The sequence below is a fragment of the Ogataea polymorpha genome (assembly GCF_001664045.1).
Source record: "Ogataea polymorpha strain NCYC 495 leu1.1 chromosome Unknown OGAPOscaffold_2, whole genome shotgun sequence".
In the NCBI taxonomy this organism is placed as follows: Eukaryota; Fungi; Ascomycota; class Pichiomycetes; order Pichiales; family Pichiaceae; genus Ogataea; species Ogataea polymorpha.
The window spans coordinates 875,590-893,053 of NW_017264699.1; the positions used below are offsets into that span (position 1 = coordinate 875,590).

Here is a 17,464-nt window from a genome sequence, read left to right on the forward strand (position 1 = left end):
CCTTCCGTATATACACTCTCTATAATGACCATCCCAGGTCAGCCTTATATATCCCCAGTTCCTTCAATTCGTGCAATTCCTGAGGCCAGAACGTCCTTCCTACTATTTTGTCCAACTCCTCCCTCGACGTCTTACCCTCTAAAACACATAGCCGAGTGGACGCCTCCTTCAATTTCTTTCTTCTTGCGAGTTTGTCAAGTACGCTTTCTCTCAGGCCACCTGACTGCTGCGAATACGTAATGGCATTTCTCAGCAGCTTGTTAGCATTTGTGGCAAGGATATTTTGCGTCTTTTCCTCCACCATTGCTGTCTGCGATCGTTCCAGCTCCACGTCTGCTCTCTCAATCAAAATAGAGCACATCTGGACGATCTTACTTCCTAGCTGTGAATTGGCAGCAGTTCTTTTCAGCTGATCGTACTCTTGCTTTAAAAGCTCAAAGGCCTCTTTGTAGCGGTTGCTGATAGACGATAGCACATGCCAGCGCGTCGCAGCGGGTATGGTATCATTTTTCGCCAGAAATGTTCTGTAGGACTCGTTCTCCAAGAGCAGCTTCTCTACCGATTTCGAGCCTTGCCAGAGCTCGCGTAGCTTGTCAAAAGTATCGGCTTTTGCAGCCTCATAGCACAGCCTTGCAACCCGAAGCTGCTCATGGTCTTCAGCAGACAACGGCGGAATGGAGTCGTCGACGGGAGCAGAGTACTGGTTGACCAGAGTAGACGCGAATTCGTCGAGTTTAAGCGCGGCATCTGCAAACTTCGACTCCACCAGCCCTCTCTCGTCCTCTGAAATGGCCCCTTCATATAAGGTCGCAAAGATTTTGTACCCAGTGACACAGGTTTCAAGAACAGTCGGTGGAACTATTGCCTCTTGCTGTGTTTCGTATTCGTGTTCTTTGGCGTCGACTTGCGTTTCCTCGGGACTTGTAAGTGCAGCAAGCTCTCTCATTTGGTGCTCAAGCACTTTCCCAAGCAGTTCCAGACACTCTTGGCCACAGGAGACCAGCTCATCGAAACTATCCCCATTGTGCACTAACTCCTCCATGTACTCGAGATAGCACAGCACAGCGTTATAGTATAGATCCCACGGAAAGTCTTTGGCTGTTTGAGAGATCTGAATCCACTCCTGGAACACCTGGATGATTTGTTGCAGCGGTCTCACCACACTGCTTGCTGTGCCCGTCAACGCTTCCGAACAATTTTCCAGCTCGTCCAATACAACAGCTTCGTTTTTAACGTATCGATCATACACGAAAAAAAGGAGCCGTGACACGTTGTATCCTGAGTCCAGGTAGTCCGTCTGCAACCGCAGCGATTCGAGATACAAAAAGTATGCTCTCTGATAGAACCTCAAAGCCTTGGCGAGGTCTGAGCCCAACCACCTATCGCCAAACTCTTCCTCTTCAGTGGCCTGGATGTACAGGCTTTCTGCCGAGTCTGGCTGACTGGCTTTCGCCTTGGATTTTCTGGAAGGCTGAAAAGTCTTTGATTTCATAGATAAGTATTTTTTATTTTTTTATTTATTTACATTAAATGTCTATTAAAATAGAGGACCTGCTGATAGACGCGCCTTTTATTGGCCAGTACAAAACCCTGAACGCAGTGCTATGCAGCTACCGACGGCTTGAGCGATCGCAGTTCATTCTGCTCGAGGCAATGGATTTCACCACGTCCATGGATCTCGTGAAAAGAGGGCTCTATGACGACCGATTCAGACTCAAGTCCGGCCAGATCGCGACCAACACCATGATTCTCGGCGCAGAGATGCACCAGGAAAAGTTCGAACGAATCCTGGGTCAACTGCGTGAGACAGCAGACTACCCAGACCCCGGTCTGAACCCGTGCGATCTGCCGTACGAGCGGATGGTCCTGGTGCAGCTAGACGGGTACATTCACAGCTACAGAAACGAAATAGAGATGAAAAAGACGCGATTGAAGCTGCTCACGCCCGACATGATCAAGCAGGAGCTGCCGTCCGACGCGAATCTACGCGACTTTCTCAGGCGCATACAACAGCATGTGCCTCGAAGTCTGCGCGAGCCGATGGAACAGCGGTATAAGCTATCGGAGCTGCTGAGAACCAAGCGAAAAGTAGAGCCTGAAAACTCGGAAAAGGAGATACAGGAGAGCAAGCGGGCCGTTCGTCCTCTTAAACCTCACACCCCCAATTTTGTCGACACCAACGAGGTGCTGAACCTCGTGACTGCCCCAAACGCCGTGCAGGAGTACTTTGAGTATCCAAAAGTGCGGCTGTCGCAGCTGGACTCGACAGACGCAGACGTTGTTCGCGTGTCAGCACAGATCATCGGCTATGTTCCTTCGCAGGTACCGCTGCTCGCACAGAATACAAAGAATCGGCTGGTGATAGTCGACGACTTCAAGGTTTACATATCATCGGAGGACGGCTCGGAGCAGTACGCGGTCGAATTCGAGGACACAGACGCGATACTGCGGTTCTACGGTGTCGACGAGCTCGAGACAGGCACGCAGGAGCACATCAAGTTTCACACGATGCAGGCAGTCAACACGATGTTCACCATGGCTCTGCGGCGCATACATATCGCCCACTCTATTGGCAGCTACTCAGCATGGACGTTTGCAGAGCCGCTCAAGCAGATCAGGAAAAAAAAATAGCTGAAAAATGTTTGAATTAAATTAAATGTCTTTCAAGTTTATTCGGGAGACGGGCTTCAAACACAAATTCGGCGCGCATGTGGGCATGGGCGGCGGCATTTTCAACTCTGTGACCAACGCCATGAACGTCGGCTGCAATTCGTTTGCCCTATTCCTCAAAAACCCGAAACGGTGGGTGTCGCCGATGTTCAGCGATGAGGACGCGTCCAAGTTTGTGGAGTACTGCAAAGAGCACGGCTTTAATCCGCGCACAGACGTGCTGCCGCATGGCTCGTACTTCATCAACATGGCCAACCCGGACCCAGCCAAAGCGCAACAGTCTTTAGAATGTTTTCTTGACGATCTGGTGCGCTGCGAGAAGCTGGATATCGGCCACTACAATTTCCATCCCGGCTCGTCGCTCGGGTCCGACCACGAGGAGTCGCTAAAACGGCTGGCCGCTAACATCAACAAGGCCATCGAGCAGACCAGTTTCGTCAAGATAGTCATCGAGAACATGGCGGGCCATGGAAACCTCGTTGGAGGAGAGCTGGAAGACATACAGAAGGTGATTTCGATGATTGACAAAAAAGAGCGCGTCGGCGTCTGCATAGACACGTGCCACACGTTTGCAGCCGGCTACGACCTGCGCGACGAAGAAGCATGGACCAAGTTCTGGGACGAGTTCGACTCCAAGATCGGGTTCCAGTATCTGAGTGCGCTGCACATCAACGACTCCAAGGCTCCGTTGGGAGCCAACAGAGACTTGCACCAGCGGCTGGGATGGGGGTTTTTGGGGCTCGAGTGTTTTAGACTGCTCGCGAACGACCCGCGACTCGAAGGCATCCCGCTCATTCTCGAGGTCCCCGTAGAGCCAAAAGACGACTCTGCGTTTGGCGAGGATATTAAGCTGCTGGAATGGCTGGTCGGAAAGTCGAAGGACGACAAGGAGGTGCTGGAAAAGAGCATTGAATTGCAAAAACTGGGCGAAAAGGAGCGAAAAGAGCAACTGGCCAAATTCGAAAAAAAAAGGAGAAGAAACCGGCCAAACGGGCCAAGGGCCAGGCCACTATCGCCAAATTGGTCAAAAAGCAAAAGATTGAGGTCAAAGTGGAGACCGAAACCAAATAACATTTGAGCACTGTTCCAATAGCTACACATCATCCTGCTTCACAAGCTCTTCCTTGACACTGTCGACTTGTTCGTTCAGCGGCTTGGCCACAGGCTGTTTGGCAACGGGCAGCTCTCCTTTCTGCTTGAGAGCCTCTGCCACGGCCTCATTGTCGCGAGAAGCTTTGAGTTTCGCCTCCGAAACATCAAGGTCTGTGTCCGCGTTTCCAAGCTCTGCCTCCTGCGCTGGAGTCTCCTTCTTCTCCGACTCCAAGCTCTCAAGCTTCCCCTGCCGTCTCCACCCTGTGGCAAATGGTGCCTTGGTATACCGTGGGAACGGATGTGCCTCGGTGTTGAAAACTATGTTCTCTAGATCCCATTTGGGATCCGTCTCGTCGTCAAACAACAAATACAGGTACTTCAAGGTCTCGCTGAGCCAGAATGATTCCATGTTGTCACGCAGTTTTGGCGGGCTCACTGTTACGTCGTCCAGACTCGTGTATCTTGGCTTGCTGTCCTTGCCCCCGGACGTCACCTTGGTGTGCTTGACAAAGTTCTCAAAAATCTCCCAGCCCCATTCCCTGTATTTGATATCACCGGTGATCTTGTATAAGTAATAAAGCGACTCGACGGTTTCTGGACGCTGGAGGTTGTGTTTGTCTGCAGGCTTGATGTAGAAGTCCTTGTCGGCATTTGCATCCTCTTTGAAGACCACAATCTCCGGCGCAAGCCCCGTGGCAGGCACGTCGTGGTACATCCTGTAACACGTGTGTGTGAGCTCCTTAGCCATGTTCATTTGCTGTTCTTTTTCGTCGGTCCAGGTCGACAGTCTTCTTGCTGTTTCGTAGTCTAGTCCCTCGGTGGCCCCCATGGCAAACATGCCTCCGGCAAAACAGACCAAATGGTCCATTTTGGTGCTCAGCGGGCCGCCAATGCCGCGCTCCAGCTCTCCTATGAACATCAAATTATTTGGCTTCGAGTAGCGCACAAGGTGTTTGCGGATACCTGCAACGGTCTCGAGATACATTTCGAGATACACCGGTTCTCTGGTCTGTAAGTACTGTTTGAGAAGATACTCGTAGTATGAGTCACCGCGGGAACCAAGTCTGATCAAGTTGCCCTGGAACTTTGCTGTTTCTGGCTGGATGTAGATCGGCACCAGGCCGTCTGTTGGGTCTGCCTCGTCCAACGACTTCATCACCTGTTCGGCCGCACGCCAGTACAATTCCTCGCCGGTCAATTGCGCGAGATACTTAAACTCCAACTGCACGCTCGTGGCCTCTGCCGTGGAACTGGCTCCCCTATCCACGTGGCTGGGGATGCCCTGGCCCGACTTGAGGTTGACCGAGGCGTACGGAATGCCCTTCTTTGAGCCAAACGCACCAAGCAGCTTATTTCCCAGCCGCGCAGCCTGCTCCAGATACACGTCGTCCTCGCTAAGATAGTGGGCCGACAATAGGCCACCTAGCATTCTGATGGTGGTCTCGAAGGTGTTGACGTTGTAGTCAAAATCGTAGTCGAGCTCGTGCTTGACCCACGAGCGGGCCTCGCGTAGCTCCTCGTCGCACTTCATCAGCATCAGCGTGTCCAGCGAGTCCACAATTATCCACCCCAGAGGCTGTTTTCCCATGTTGGTGCCTGTTTGGGAGATCGGCTTGTAGACATCTTTGCCCCAACCGTGACGCGCGTAATCGTGCCAGCTCTCAAGAAACACCGTACGGACCTGATTGCGACGGGCCAGCCACACGTTGCCGCTCTTTCTGGAGAATACAAACGTGTTCAGAAATGCATATGATCCAATAAGAAAAAGTACGATTTTCGCCGCCAATTTCTGTGTATGTGTGCGGTCGCGCCAGACGTCCTTGCACCTGTCCCAGGTCGAGGAGTCTCGCTGAAGTTTGTCTTTATAGTACAACGGCAAACCGACGTTTTGTTTGGATTTCCATGTGGACATGGGGGGACGAAAAAGCAGAAAATAAAAAAAATAGCCAGGGCAATGGCACAATAGGGGTCGGCAGGAGACCAGGAGGATGGGCTGAGCCTTGGGGCCCAAAACGCTGCGTGGCGGGCTGGGAACTCTAGCCTGTGCAGAAACGCCCTCCAGGGCCGTTGCCTCATGTACGGCTGCGAGGCTCCGTCCTGCTCTGTCCCCCTACATTTTATTACTCATTCGCTCGTAACCTTTTCCAAAAATATGCCTGTTTCGCAAACCATCGGGGCACCGATCCCCAACAACACCGAACACGCCGTGTCTGTGACGCTGCCCACGTGGGAAGCCACTGTTGGCTACGAAGAGGGCCAGGACTGGGTCGTCAACCAGATGCATTCGGGCTACCCGCGGTTTTTTATCCACAGTAAAGTGAAAGAGCTCTCACGGCTGCTGGAGCTTAACTATGCCAAGGAAAACGAAAAGTCGATGATCTTTCCGTCGTACCAGGTGGCCAAGCGGTGCCGGGAGTTCATTAGGGCAAAATCCTTGCTGCCCAACTGCCCCGTGCGTATTCTTCAGCTCAGCACGGAGGCCCCTAAGACGGACGAGGAAAAATCTTACAAGGTGGAGGCGCACATCGCAGTGGTGTTTTTCCCTGGATCCGAGTTCTCGCTTGCCAAGGCGTACTGGCAGCACGCCGGCGAGGGCGTGTCGTCGCGGCTCGGCGAGTATGTCCTGAACGAGATGGGAGAGAAGCTGGAATCGACTGCGGCGAAGGGCCGCCACCCATCCTCGGGCAGAAACTCGCGGTCGTCGATCTCGTCGCTCCAGAACAACCAGGAGTACTCGACGTTTGTCGAGGAACGGTTTGGTAGGAACTTGGACCTGCGGTTTGCCAAGGTGGCCAAGGCGATCCTGCGAAACAGAATCGCGTCGCATATCTCGCCGCAGCTCGGTGACGACAACGTGTATCTGTGCTGTTCGGGCATGAATGCAATATTTCTAGCCCACCAGATGCTGCTCAAGACTTTGGAGAAAAGAGACCAAAAATCTGTTTGTTTCGGGTTCCCGTACGTCGACACCCTGAATATTCTTAAGAAATGGGGGGCCGGCGTCCATTTCTATGGGTTTGGCGATGACAACTCGCTGGACGCGCTAGAAAAGCGACTGGAAGATGGAGAGCCTATTCTGTCGCTGTTCTGCGAGTGTCCGTCGAATCCGCTGCTCAAGACTCCGGATTTGATTCGGATCAAGAAGCTGGCCGACAAGTACGACTTTGCGGTTGTTGTGGACGACACCGTGGGGAACATCACTAACATCGACGTTATCAGATACTGCGACATTGTCACATCGTCGCTGACCAAGGTTTTTTCTGGAGATTCCAACGTGATGGGAGGGTCGATGGTGCTGAACCCGGCCTCCAAGTACTACAAGATTTTTAAGGATTACCTCGCTGAGAATTTCGAGGATATTTTGTGGGACCAGGACGCGATTTACTTGGAAAGAAACTCCCGAGACTTCGAGGCGCGGTCCAAGAAGATCAACCACAACGCGGTGCAAGTGCTGGAATTTTTCAAGAAATCGCCGTTGCTCGACAGCGTGTACTATCCGTCGACGATGCCGTCGAAAAAACACTACGACGCGCTGAAAAAACCAGACGGCGGCTACGGAGGACTCATGTCGATCGTGTTCAAGGAACAGACCGACGCAGTGTGCTTCTTCAACAATGTCAAGCTGTCCAAAGGACCCTCTCTGGGGACCAACTTCACCCTAATATGTCCGTACTCGATCCTCGCTCACTACCAGGAACTGGACGTCATTGAGCAATGGGGAGTGGACAGAAACCTTGTGAGACTAAGCATTGGGCTGGAGCCGACCCAGGAACTGCTTGCCACGTTGAAGGAGGCTCTCGACACTGCCGAAGAGCAACACCATGTGTAGTAAACAGTGGACATCGTATTCATAGCTGTAAATCGGTTCTATGTCTCTATTTCTTCTCCAAGTCACCCTTCTTGAATCTTGGGTGTCTTGGGTCGTTAATGAACTCAGCAGTGTCCATCATGGCATTCTGGATCTTGGCGACTCCGTAGAAAGTCAGGCCAACTGGCAATGTTAGAACTTGTGCAATTGCTACTTACATCCGACGAAAAATGGCCAGTAGTACTTCACCAGCGGGAAACGGTACACTTTAACACCCAAAAACTTCATATTGATTCACTAATGCTGTCAGACAGGGGAGTTAAGGGAAAACAAGCTGTCTGGTGTATTTTTTTTTCGCACCGTCATTGGACAACGCTGCCGGGGCACACAACCAGTCCGCTTATTCATATGCGTCGATCGTCTTTTTTTTTATCTTATGACTAAACCTACCACCCAAAGCTCCGAGCGCTTTGGCTCCGAAACCATCGAGCTGCGCCACCGTACGCTGACCATCGAGTCGGTGTCTGTGGATGAGAACGAAATCGAGTATCCCGATGGGGGTATCAAGGCATACACTGTGCTGTTTGGCGCATTTCTAGGATTCACCGTCAATTTCGGGCTTATCAACTCTGTTGGAGCGGTGCAGTCGTATTTGAATAATCACCAGTTGCAGAACGTGTCGTCTTCCATCTCGTCGCTTATTTTCTCCATCTTTTTGTGCATCAGCTATGTTGCCGGCATTTTTTCTGGCGTGCTGTTTGACGAGTTCGGCAGCCGCATCCCCATGGCTACTGGGACCGTCCTGCTTTTTTTAGGGCTTTTTCTGACAGGCGAATGCGAGTCGGTGGCTGCGTTTGTGCTCGTGTTTGGAGTCATTTCCGGTACGTCGCTCGGGTTTTTGATGTCGCCGCTTGGAGGAGTGGTGTCGCACTATTTCATGAAAAAACGGGCCCGTGCATTTGCAATAGCCACCCTCGGCGGGTCCGTGGGCGGCGTGGTGTTCCCGCTGATTCTCAACAAGCTGTACACGACAGTCGGCTTCAAGTGGACCATGCGAATTCTTGCGTTTATCTGTTCTGGCCTGCTGGTCGTCTCGTTTACCCTGAGTAAAGAAAGACTGAGGCCCGAGTCGCCGTTCGCAGACACACAACTTCCGTTCGGAAAAAAGCTCAAGCTCGTGCTCAAGAATGTCTACTTTATGAGCAAGCGGTCGATCGACTTCAAGGCCCTCAAAGACCCAAAGTTTCTATTTTGCACTCTTGGCGGAGCATTTACCGAAGTGTCGCTCGTGTGCTCTTTGACTTATTATGCCTCCTTTATCATCTTCATTGGCTACACGGAAACACAAGGAAACACGATGCTGACCATCGTCAACGCGGTGGGCGTGATAGGCCGCTTCATCCCGGGCGTCATTGCCGACAAAATCGGGCCATTCAACGTGATGATCGTCATGTCTGCCGGAATTTCGCTCTCGGACCTCGCACTGTGGCTCGGCTACGCTACGACGTCGAAAAGCCTGGCCTCGCTGTACACGTTTGCGACGATCTACGGCTTTTTCAGCTCCTCGGCACTCAGTCTGACCCCGGCCTGCTGTGCAGCCGTCTCGCCGACAAAAGACTTTGGCAAAAGATACGCGACACTCTCGTTTGTGATAGGGGTGCTGTTCTTGGGCGGGCTCACGGCAGGGGGTGCCATCATCGGCAAACAGTCGGTCGCATCGTACCAGTACTTTGTCGCCTACACGGGGATATTGGCAGCAATCGCCTGTGCCATCTGGATCACCGCCCGCATCCACATCACCGGCTGGAAATTCCTCGCAAGAGCCTGACTCCAGGGGTGTGGGTGATCTGGTGCGAGGAGTAGGTACACCAATTCAGGAGTAGCTCTTAAATAAGAAAAATTACTATCGAAGGAAGTCCCGGAAGACCGTTAAAACAGGTTGGTAATACAAAACGTACACATTTGGCACGAAGTCTATGGCTGCGATATAAGATGACTCATAGCGGAGAGGATCCTTTGGTGAACGACAAGCAGCAAGTACCGGCTAGCACGCGGATGCCCTTGCATCCGATAGCTATTAAGCCAAAGCCGATGGCCAAGGCAAGCGCGCAGGGAACCAGCGGGACGCCCAAATCTGTGCAGATGGCGAAGGGTACGTCGATGGTGGCCAACAAGGGCTCGGAGGAGATAGTACTGACCACCTCGAAAAACTGGATTCTTCCCCCCCGGCCGAAAATCAAGAAGGGGAAAGCACAAAAGGCGGTAGCGGAGACAAAGCCCATGAAGAAGAACGAGAAACCAGAAAAGCCGAAGGTGAATTCACAAATACACTCAAACATCAACCTTTACACGAACAACCAGTTGGATTTGAAAGTGCAGCTGCAGAACGTGACCAAGGAGAACGACAATTTGAAGAAGATACTGGTGAAGCTGAATAAGGAGATTGAAAACCTAAGGCTGGCGAAGAACGACGGAGCGGCAACGGAGGCCCTGATGAGCCGAACGCCTTCGGTGCCGGAACTGGACGAGGCCACGACGATCGACCCTATCAATCTCAGCTACAATCTGGAGAGCAAACGGGCGAAAAAGAGCGCTGATTCAAAGAGAAAGAGCCCCGGCGTGGTGGGCGTGGGCATCGGCCCGCTTTCAGAGGTCGCGGTGTCGTCGAAAGACATTCTACTGGGCACTGCGAGGAGCAAGAAAAAGCCCGACAGCAAGGCCGACGAGGTGAGCCAGAAGGCGCAACTGTTGCTGGCGGAGCAGATGCGCCAGAAACAGCTGCTACTGGAGAAACAGCGCCAGGAACAGGCGCAGAAACAGCTGCACCCGTGCGGTGTTTGTTCGGTTTCGGGCAGCTGTGTTTGCGGCGAGCTTAGCGACCTGACGAGCGAGTGGATGGGTCGCACGTTCGACGACGCCGATCTGCTGGCTCTAGAGCCGCCGGCCGCGGCGGACGAGTTCAAGTTTGGCAACGATTTCATGATGTACGAATAAACTTAATGGATGTTATTGACTATTTAGAGCAAAGTGAGGTATGTTCCGACCAGGGCGGTGAAGCCGAGCACGACGTATCCGGTTCTATACACACCCTTGAGCGAGAGTTCTTTGCCAAAATCCCAGACCAGGTGTCTGAACCCGTTGGCCACGTGGAATGCAAAGGGAAACGATGCTGCTGCCTTGAGGCCGACTTTGGCGGCCACTGGCAGACCGGCAACAACCGACACCAGGGTGGCCGAGTCGAAAGGCACGCCAGCGAGGCTTGTGAACGCGTAGGTGCAGGTGACGGCGTAGAAGCCTGCAGCGAGGCCCACACCGGTGATTCTGTGGAACGAGGACAGAATCCACGTCAGCTGTGGTTGGTAGATTTGCAGGTGTGGAGACGACGGTCTGTTCTTTCTCTGTGCGACAAGGATCGCCTGCTCTTCGGCGGGCGTGGCCTTGATGGTGACGAGGCTTCTGACTCCAAGGGCAGCGCCCGCGAGCTGGCGTCTTGGAATCGCGGAGATAGATTGGCGTGCGATGGAAAGCATACTGGGTCAGAAATGGAACAACGGAAACAAATTAATATATTTTCTGGGTTGCCGTTTGCACGACTCTTAATTTTTTTAGGGCCGGGTCCGAAAAACAACGTGCGGACCAATAAGAGGAGTTACAGAAGTCAGCTTGCAAAAGGCGTACTATATGGGCATGCATAGTGTCTATGGTTTAGGGCTGGGTGGCGGGAGGTCCACACGGGGCTGCAGACCCCTCCACTTCTAGTTTTCTGTGCAGACACAGTGCCGGATATCCATGCCCTGCATCCGGGAATTTCGCACACCTCAACACCAGAGCCGGTACACTCTGTAGTAGAACGGTTTCGAGCGTAGATGGGCTTTTTCCTCGGCAATCTCAGCCTTGAGGATCTCGAGGTCGGTGTCGCGACGCCCTGTGTCGATGTCGATGTCCTTGGATCTGATGAAAAGAACGTATTCCTTCCTTCTCCAGATAGCGTGGAAAAAGTAGAACACAATCACCACAGGCACCGTCAGGTACGCCTGGAAAAACGCTGACGCGTTCGGCGACTTCCCAGTTGGGTACAGCGCTGTCCAGAACTGGGACACAAGCACGAGGAAGTTCAAAATCACGCCAGCCATGGATCCCCAGACACCGACCGCGCTTGTAAAGGCGAGCTCGTCCGTGCCCCTGCCCCTCACGGCAAGCGCTTTTCTGAACCTCACGTGGCACAGACAGATCGACCACCACGTGAAGATGGACGAGAGACCGGACAGAGCCATCAGCCAGGCGAAGATGTCGGCCTCCTGAGGCGACGCAGCCAGGAAACAGAGCAGGCCAAAAAGGAGCGTGCAAACGATGCCGACGAGAGGTCTTCCTTGTCTGTCGATGTAGCCAAAGATCTTTGGTGCAAAGCCCTGTTGTGCAAGCGAGGCAAGCGTTCTACTGCTGGCGTAGACCCCTGAATTTCCGACAGAGAGCACGGCAACGAGAACAACAACGTTCATGATGCTTGGGAGAACATTGATGCCGTTGTCCTTGATGGCAATGACGAACGGCGAGGACGCAGCGTCGGTAGACGCACCAAGTAGTCTTTCGTCGTTGTAAGCGACCAAAAAGCCAACCATGGTGAGCGAACACATGTAGAACAGCGTGATTCTCCAAAACACCTGTTTGGTGGCTCTAGGCAGGGTTCTTCTTGGGTCGGCGGCCTCTGCGGCGGTGAGGCCCGCCAGTTCTGTGCCGCTGAAACTGAACGCTCCGGTGACAAACACGGTACACAGTCCCTTAAAGCCGTGGTTGAAAGGTCCTGGATCGTGCCAGTAGCGAGCACCGATAACCTCGTGTTTAGGGCCTCCGCCGGCCACAAGCACAATCGACAAAATAACAAAACCCACCACGGCGATGACCTTGATGAAGGAAAAGACAAACTCGGCCTCACCGTAGCCCTTGACTCCGAAAAAGTTGATGAACACAATCACCACGTAAAAAATGGCCACCCAGGCAGCAGGACTGATGGTGTCGTTCCAGTACTGGATGGTAATGGATGCTGCGACAAGCTCGATCGGCATCACCACGATCCACTGCATGGCGTAGTTCCAGGCCATCGCAAAGCCCCACGAGGGAGAAATAAATCGGGTGTTGTACTGCAAAAAGGAGCCGGAGACAGGAAAGGTGACAGCCAGCTCACCCATGGCGTGAACAGTGCAGAAGATGAGAATGCCAACAATAAAGTATGCAATAAGAAGAGAGGCGGGGCCGCCTGAGGAGAGCGCGGAGCCAGAACCAACAAACAGCCCTGTTCCGATGGCGCCCCCAATACTAATCATCTGGATATGGCGGGATTTAAGAGATCTTTGTAGCGGAGAGGCAGCGGCCATGATGTTGGCGCGCTCGACCTCGGAGAGATTAGGGTCGATCTCGGCGACGGGAAACGGCTTGAAAGAGTCGATGAACCTAGTCCATATGCTTGCCTCGGGGAATGTCGTCGTCTCGACGGCTCCAGAGGCAGAGTCCGAGTGCCTGGACGGCTCGGACGAGGACAAGTTGCCTTTCTCTGTGTCTTTGAGCATGAAAGAAGTGGAAGAAAAAGTATGACTCCAACTTCACCGTTTCGACGTTGCGAGATCGGGTTACGTCAATGCCGAGGGCTGCAGGCAAGCGATGAAAAAAAATCTACTGGCTGATTACTGCATAAAGTAAGTGTCCTCGCGGTAAACGGTCGCAGCTAGAGTGGGCCGATAACGGCGGGAATTCGACCTAGACGTTTGCAGAAAACCCTAAAGTACCATCATATCGCGTTAGTGTAGGATAGACGGTGGTGCCTGAGACAGAAAGTAGATAGTGGCTGAGATGGAACGGAGGACCTTGCTAGCGCGGAATTTCTTTTGGCGTGCGGCGCGAAACAAAAAGAATAAAAATGCACTTTTTTTTTAGTGCCTTATCCACGGCAAAAACACACAAGCAAAGATTTAGATTACATAAGGTATAGAAGGCGCGCATCCTAACACCAGAACTTGTAGACTCTGTAAAAGAGCGGCTTTGTTGCCATGTACGCCTTCTCCTCCGCGATTTCCTGTCTGATGAGGTCGAGGTCGAGCTCTCTTCTTCCGGTGTCGACGTCGATCTCGTGTGCGCGCAGGTACACAAGGAAGGTCTTTTTCCAGACCATGTAGAAGACATAGAACGCAATCAGCACCGGCACGGTCAGGTAGGCCTGGAAGAAGTCTGACGCGTTAGGCGAGCCGCCCACTGGGAACAGGGCGATCCAGAACTGTGCAATCAGAATCAGCACGTTGAGAAGAACACCAAAGTACGAGCCGATGACACCGGCCTGGGCAGTGAACGCGAGCTCGTCCGTGCCTCTGCCTCTGACAGCCAGGGCTCTTCTGAATCTGATGTGGCAGAAACAGATGGATCCCCACGTGAAGACGGACGACAATCCAGAAAGAGCCAGCAGCCAGTTGAAGACCTCTCCCTCCTTAGGCGAGGCGGCCAGGAAACAGAGCAATCCAAACGCAAGAGTGAAGCAGACGGCCACGAGAGGTCTTCCCCGTCTGTCGATGTAGCCAAAGATCTTTGGAGCAAAGCTCTGCTCGGAAAGCGAGGCGATGGTTCTGGAGCAGGCGTACACGGCGGAGTTTCCGACAGAAAGCACGGCCACCATGATGACCACGTTGAAAATGGAAGGCAGCACATTGATTCCTCCGTTCTTGATGGCAATGACGAACGGCGAGGCAGTAGCGTCGACAGAGGACGCACCGAGCAATCTATCGTCGGTATATGGCACGAGCAGACCAATCATGGTGAGAGAGATCATGTAGAAGAGTGTGATTCTCCAGAACACCTGTTTGATGGCCGAAGGCAGCGACTTTCTAGGGTTGTGAGTTTCTGCTGCAGCCAGTCCGCAGAGCTCGGTTCCGGCAAAAGAGAACGCAGCGGTCACAAACACGGCACACAGACCCTTGAAACCGTCCGCAAATGCGCCCGGGTCATGGAAGTATTTGCCTCCAATGTAGCCACCTTTTGGACCACCGCCACAATTGAGAATGATACCGAGGATGATGAAGCCGATCACAGCGATGACCTTGATGAAGGAGAAGACAAACTCGGCCTCACCGTAGCCTCTGACACCGAAGAAGTTGATAATCACAATGACCACGTAGAAAATGGCCACCCACGCAGCAGAGTTGACCGTAGAGTTCCAGAACTTGATCGTCAACGAGGCAGCCACCAGTTCCAGCGGCAGCACCACCAGCCATTGCAGAGCGTAGTTGTACGCCATGCAGAAACCCCAGGACGGAGAAATGAATCTGGTGTTGTACTGGACAAACGAACCAGAAACTGGGAACGTGACAGTCAGTTCACCCATGGCCTGGACAGTACAGTAAATCATGATACCCACCAATCCCCATGCAATGAGGAGCGAAGCAGGGCCTCCCGTAGACAGGGCGCTTCCGGAACCGACAAACAAACCTGTTCCAATGGAACCCCCGAGAGCAATCATCTGGATGTGTCTTGGCCTCAGGTTTCTCTGCAACGGAGAACGAGCACTGAGGATGTTGGCACGCTCGATGTCGGTGAGGTTGGGGTCGAGCTCTTCGACGACAGCCGGCTTAAAGGAGTCCTTAAAGTCGCCAAACCAGCCCTTGGAGCCAGAGTTGGTAATCTCTGTCTCGCGGATTGGAGACACCGAGGTGTCAATGTCAGTCTTGTTCTCTTTGGTGTACGACATGTTGAAGAGAAATGCCAGAGGGCGAACGCTGCTCTTTAAATGTGACCGTGCGGAGTCTTATCAGCTTATCAGAAAAGAAACAACTGGGCTGACTATGGCACAAGACGAGATTCGCCTTGTGCTGCCGTGAAAAAACCAGAATGCCGTGTATTTTTTTGCGTGGTGCATACGGGCTGCCTAGAAAAAAATAAAATCCTGCATACTTGGGATTTTATGCCGCACGTCATGTCTAGTTCCAGGGCCCACGGAAGTGGACGGAGGAGGGTGCGGGGACGGCGATCGGCGTCGGTAGCCTTTGTGGGACGGCAAACAGTGCACCTTCCCTCGCTGCGAGCTCCTCCGGCTTCAAATACAGTAAAATTACACCTCCTTCCCCGAAACTGCTTAATGCCGTATACATGGCATGGTATTTTGCAGAAATTTTCTCCAGTCTTATCTATTGTAATAATTTGTCCCGATCGAACGTGTAACTGCCATTTTTCTCAACAAGCAGCTTCTGCTCCAGCAACCGCGCAAACATGTCCTGTGGCACCCAGCCGCCTGTTGCAGCAAAAGGCATTGACGACAGCTCCGTCTGATAGTCCCGGAACGCCGTCTCGTACGCCTGCAGCTCCTGCTCGCTAAACGACAACGGATTCGGGCCCTTGACAATGGCAGCGCTCTCGTAATGGGGCCACATTGTGTACAGCTCCACCAGCCCGTTTTCCACATACAGATAGTCCTTCTCTGTCTTGGCATCCAAGGCACTCAGATATGCGTTCTTGATAAGTTTCACAGCCGGAGAAATCACCCCGAGCAGCTCTTTGTTAGTCTCGTTCAGTGCCAGCTCCCAGTAGAACTGGTTTCTCGTCCGGTAGAACATGTACTCGTACTGCTGCTTGGCCACGTCGTCCAGCTTGTCAAAGTCCTCGACGTCGGCCTCCAGATCAAAGATCTTGGGCCCGCTGTACTGCACAAACTTCGGATAGCTGGTGAGCAGGAACGGTTTGATGCACGCGCCCTCAAAATCAATAAACCAGGTCTCGTCGCCTATAATCACGTTCATGGGGTCCAGGTCCGGCAACGCCAGTCTCGGAGCAAGCAGAGCGTCCATGTGGGGGATTGTCTTGCTTTCGACCTCAAACAGCTTCTCAGCAACCTGCGCCAGCTTCTTGTACACCGGAATGGCCTGGTCGTGGCCTTGTTTCTGCAGATTTTCCAGTTCCAGCTGAGCAAGGTCTGCAACCATTTTTAGCGGCTGCTCGACGGTCCATGGACCAACAAACTTGTCGATCACGGCAACCTCGACGTCCTTGTTTCTGTAGTACGCTTTTTCCACTGTGGGCCCAATCACCCATCTGTTCTTGAGCGACTCTTGCGTTTCCCCGACATATGGCTCGTCAACAATGTGCTCGAATCCGTCCTCTTTGAAGTACAACGAGCCGTAATGAGTGAACGTAAGATCGGTTACCTTCTTGTTGAACTCGGCAATGGGCGAAATGACGCTCATTAGCTGCGTTTTGGACTTTTCGTCGTTCACAGGACCGGGAGTCAGTGGGTTCCAGTTTCTCATCAACAGCTCGCCTTTCTTGAACTCCATCAGCATGAACGGGATCCCCACAGGGTTCTCTGCCACGCTGGAGTAGGCCAGCACCCTGGGAACGTTCAGACCTAGTTTTTTGTCAAGAAAGTCCATGGTTGCTGCCTCAGACTTGATCCGCCGGTCAGTGTACACTTCCGAGTCCAGCTTGTATGGAACTCTCAGAACCAGCTCGTCTTCTTGGTGGTCCAATTGCAGCTTGTAAATACGGTGATGTTTGCCCTCATGAATGGAGCTGATCTGCTTGATGTGCGAAAAGCCGGTTTTGACCAGGTCGACATTATCTTTCAGCACACTCACGTTATGGGCCACTGGCAGCAGCACTGAGCCCTGAAACGGCTTGACAACCTGCGCAAGCAGGTCGTTGAGCCCCTTGATGGAGAATTGGGTGCGTCTTTTTTCCTTCTCGACGATGTCGTTCTCGAGCCACGAGCCCCAGCTATACTCGAAAATTGACGCTCTTTTGGGGTCCTGTTCGTTGCTGAGCTCTGTGAAAACCTCCTTGGGCGTCGACACAAATCGCCGCTGGCGGAACGCTGTCCGAGCCGCTGGCATAATCCACCGTGCAATCATAATGACTTAAAAAAAT

At 52.8% G+C, this 17,464-nt stretch overlaps 12 protein-coding genes across 12 annotated transcripts; 5 read left to right on the forward strand and 7 right to left on the reverse strand.

Annotated features, from left to right (window-relative positions):
* Positions 1-19: 19 nt before the first annotated feature.
* On the reverse strand, positions 20-1,492 carry OGAPODRAFT_75459 (uncharacterized protein; the record flags this gene model as incomplete). The annotated part of the gene is made up of 1 exon (XM_018356027.1): positions 20-1,492. One exon carries the CDS (start codon positions 1,490-1,492, stop codon positions 20-22), a length of 1,473 nt encoding a protein of 490 aa, XP_018212383.1.
* Positions 1,493-1,659: 167 nt separating this feature from the next.
* OGAPODRAFT_15782 (uncharacterized protein) lies at positions 1,660-2,175 on the forward strand (the record flags this gene model as incomplete). Its single annotated transcript, XM_018353959.1, has 1 exon — positions 1,660-2,175. A coding segment is annotated over exon 1 (479 nt), but the record flags the coding sequence as incomplete, so codon positions are not given.
* Positions 2,176-2,640: 465 nt separating this feature from the next.
* Positions 2,641-5,652, forward strand: OGAPODRAFT_86007 (uncharacterized protein). The gene has a single exon (XM_018356821.1). It carries the CDS (start codon positions 2,657-2,659, stop codon positions 3,746-3,748), a length of 1,092 nt encoding a protein of 363 aa, XP_018212385.1. The 5' UTR covers positions 2,641-2,656; the 3' UTR covers positions 3,749-5,652.
* Positions 2,641-5,674, reverse strand: OGAPODRAFT_81702 (uncharacterized protein; the record flags this gene model as incomplete). The annotated part of the gene is made up of 3 exons (XM_018356557.1): positions 2,641-4,016; positions 4,050-5,480; positions 5,589-5,674. The coding sequence occupies 3 exons, from the start codon at positions 5,672-5,674 to the stop codon at positions 3,764-3,766; spliced, it is 1,770 nt and encodes a 589-aa protein (XP_018212386.1). The 3' UTR covers positions 2,641-3,763.
* A 239-nt stretch (positions 5,675-5,913) lies between these two features.
* On the forward strand, positions 5,914-7,872 carry OGAPODRAFT_15783 (uncharacterized protein). The gene is made up of 2 exons (XM_018353960.1): positions 5,914-7,753; positions 7,789-7,872. Exon 1 carries the CDS (start codon positions 6,137-6,139, stop codon positions 7,589-7,591), a length of 1,455 nt encoding a protein of 484 aa, XP_018212387.1. The 5' UTR covers positions 5,914-6,136; the 3' UTR covers positions 7,592-7,753; positions 7,789-7,872.
* Positions 7,638-7,858, reverse strand: OGAPODRAFT_7070 (uncharacterized protein; the record flags this gene model as incomplete). Its single annotated transcript, XM_018355848.1, has 2 exons — positions 7,638-7,753; positions 7,789-7,858. 2 exons carry the CDS (start codon positions 7,856-7,858, stop codon positions 7,638-7,640), a joined length of 186 nt encoding a protein of 61 aa, XP_018212388.1.
* Positions 7,873-8,078: 206 nt separating the features above from the next.
* OGAPODRAFT_37729 (uncharacterized protein) lies at positions 8,079-9,359 on the forward strand (the record flags this gene model as incomplete). Its single annotated transcript, XM_018355342.1, has 1 exon — positions 8,079-9,359. A coding segment is annotated over one exon (1,281 nt), but the record flags the coding sequence as incomplete, so codon positions are not given.
* A 135-nt stretch (positions 9,360-9,494) lies between these two features.
* OGAPODRAFT_15784 (uncharacterized protein) lies at positions 9,495-10,582 on the forward strand. The gene has a single exon (XM_018353961.1). It carries the CDS (start codon positions 9,563-9,565, stop codon positions 10,562-10,564), a length of 1,002 nt encoding a protein of 333 aa, XP_018212390.1. The 5' UTR covers positions 9,495-9,562; the 3' UTR covers positions 10,565-10,582.
* OGAPODRAFT_15785 (uncharacterized protein) lies at positions 10,576-11,105 on the reverse strand. The gene has a single exon (XM_018353962.1). It carries the CDS (start codon positions 11,098-11,100, stop codon positions 10,588-10,590), a length of 513 nt encoding a protein of 170 aa, XP_018212391.1. The 5' UTR covers positions 11,101-11,105; the 3' UTR covers positions 10,576-10,587.
* Positions 11,106-11,231: 126 nt separating this feature from the next.
* Positions 11,232-13,173, reverse strand: OGAPODRAFT_15786 (uncharacterized protein). Its single transcript, XM_018353963.1, has one exon. It carries the CDS (start codon positions 13,132-13,134, stop codon positions 11,389-11,391), a length of 1,746 nt encoding a protein of 581 aa, XP_018212392.1. The 5' UTR covers positions 13,135-13,173; the 3' UTR covers positions 11,232-11,388.
* A 337-nt stretch (positions 13,174-13,510) lies between these two features.
* OGAPODRAFT_15788 (uncharacterized protein) lies at positions 13,511-15,308 on the reverse strand. Its single transcript, XM_018353964.1, has one exon. The coding sequence runs from the start codon at positions 15,294-15,296 to the stop codon at positions 13,566-13,568; it is 1,731 nt and encodes a 576-aa protein (XP_018212393.1). The 5' UTR covers positions 15,297-15,308; the 3' UTR covers positions 13,511-13,565.
* Positions 15,309-15,432: 124 nt separating this feature from the next.
* On the reverse strand, positions 15,433-17,448 carry OGAPODRAFT_75468 (uncharacterized protein; the record flags this gene model as incomplete). The annotated part of the gene is made up of 1 exon (XM_018356028.1): positions 15,433-17,448. One exon carries the CDS (start codon positions 17,446-17,448, stop codon positions 15,733-15,735), a length of 1,716 nt encoding a protein of 571 aa, XP_018212394.1. The 3' UTR covers positions 15,433-15,732.
* Between the last annotated feature and the right edge of the window lie 16 nt (positions 17,449-17,464).

Bases quoted from the DNA above. Each gene is read 5' to 3' on its own strand.
- OGAPODRAFT_15783 (XM_018353960.1), top strand. From the start codon at position 6,137: ATGATCTTTCCGTCGTACCAGGTGGCCAAGCGGTGCCGGGAGTTCATT.
- OGAPODRAFT_15786 (XM_018353963.1), bottom strand. From the start codon at position 13,134: ATGCTCAAAGACACAGAGAAAGGCAACTTGTCCTCGTCCGAGCCGTCC.
- OGAPODRAFT_86007 (XM_018356821.1), top strand. From the start codon at position 2,657: ATGTCTTTCAAGTTTATTCGGGAGACGGGCTTCAAACACAAATTCGGC.
- OGAPODRAFT_15784 (XM_018353961.1), top strand. From the start codon at position 9,563: ATGACTCATAGCGGAGAGGATCCTTTGGTGAACGACAAGCAGCAAGTA.
- OGAPODRAFT_15785 (XM_018353962.1), bottom strand. From the start codon at position 11,100: ATGCTTTCCATCGCACGCCAATCTATCTCCGCGATTCCAAGACGCCAG.
- OGAPODRAFT_15788 (XM_018353964.1), bottom strand. From the start codon at position 15,296: ATGTCGTACACCAAAGAGAACAAGACTGACATTGACACCTCGGTGTCT.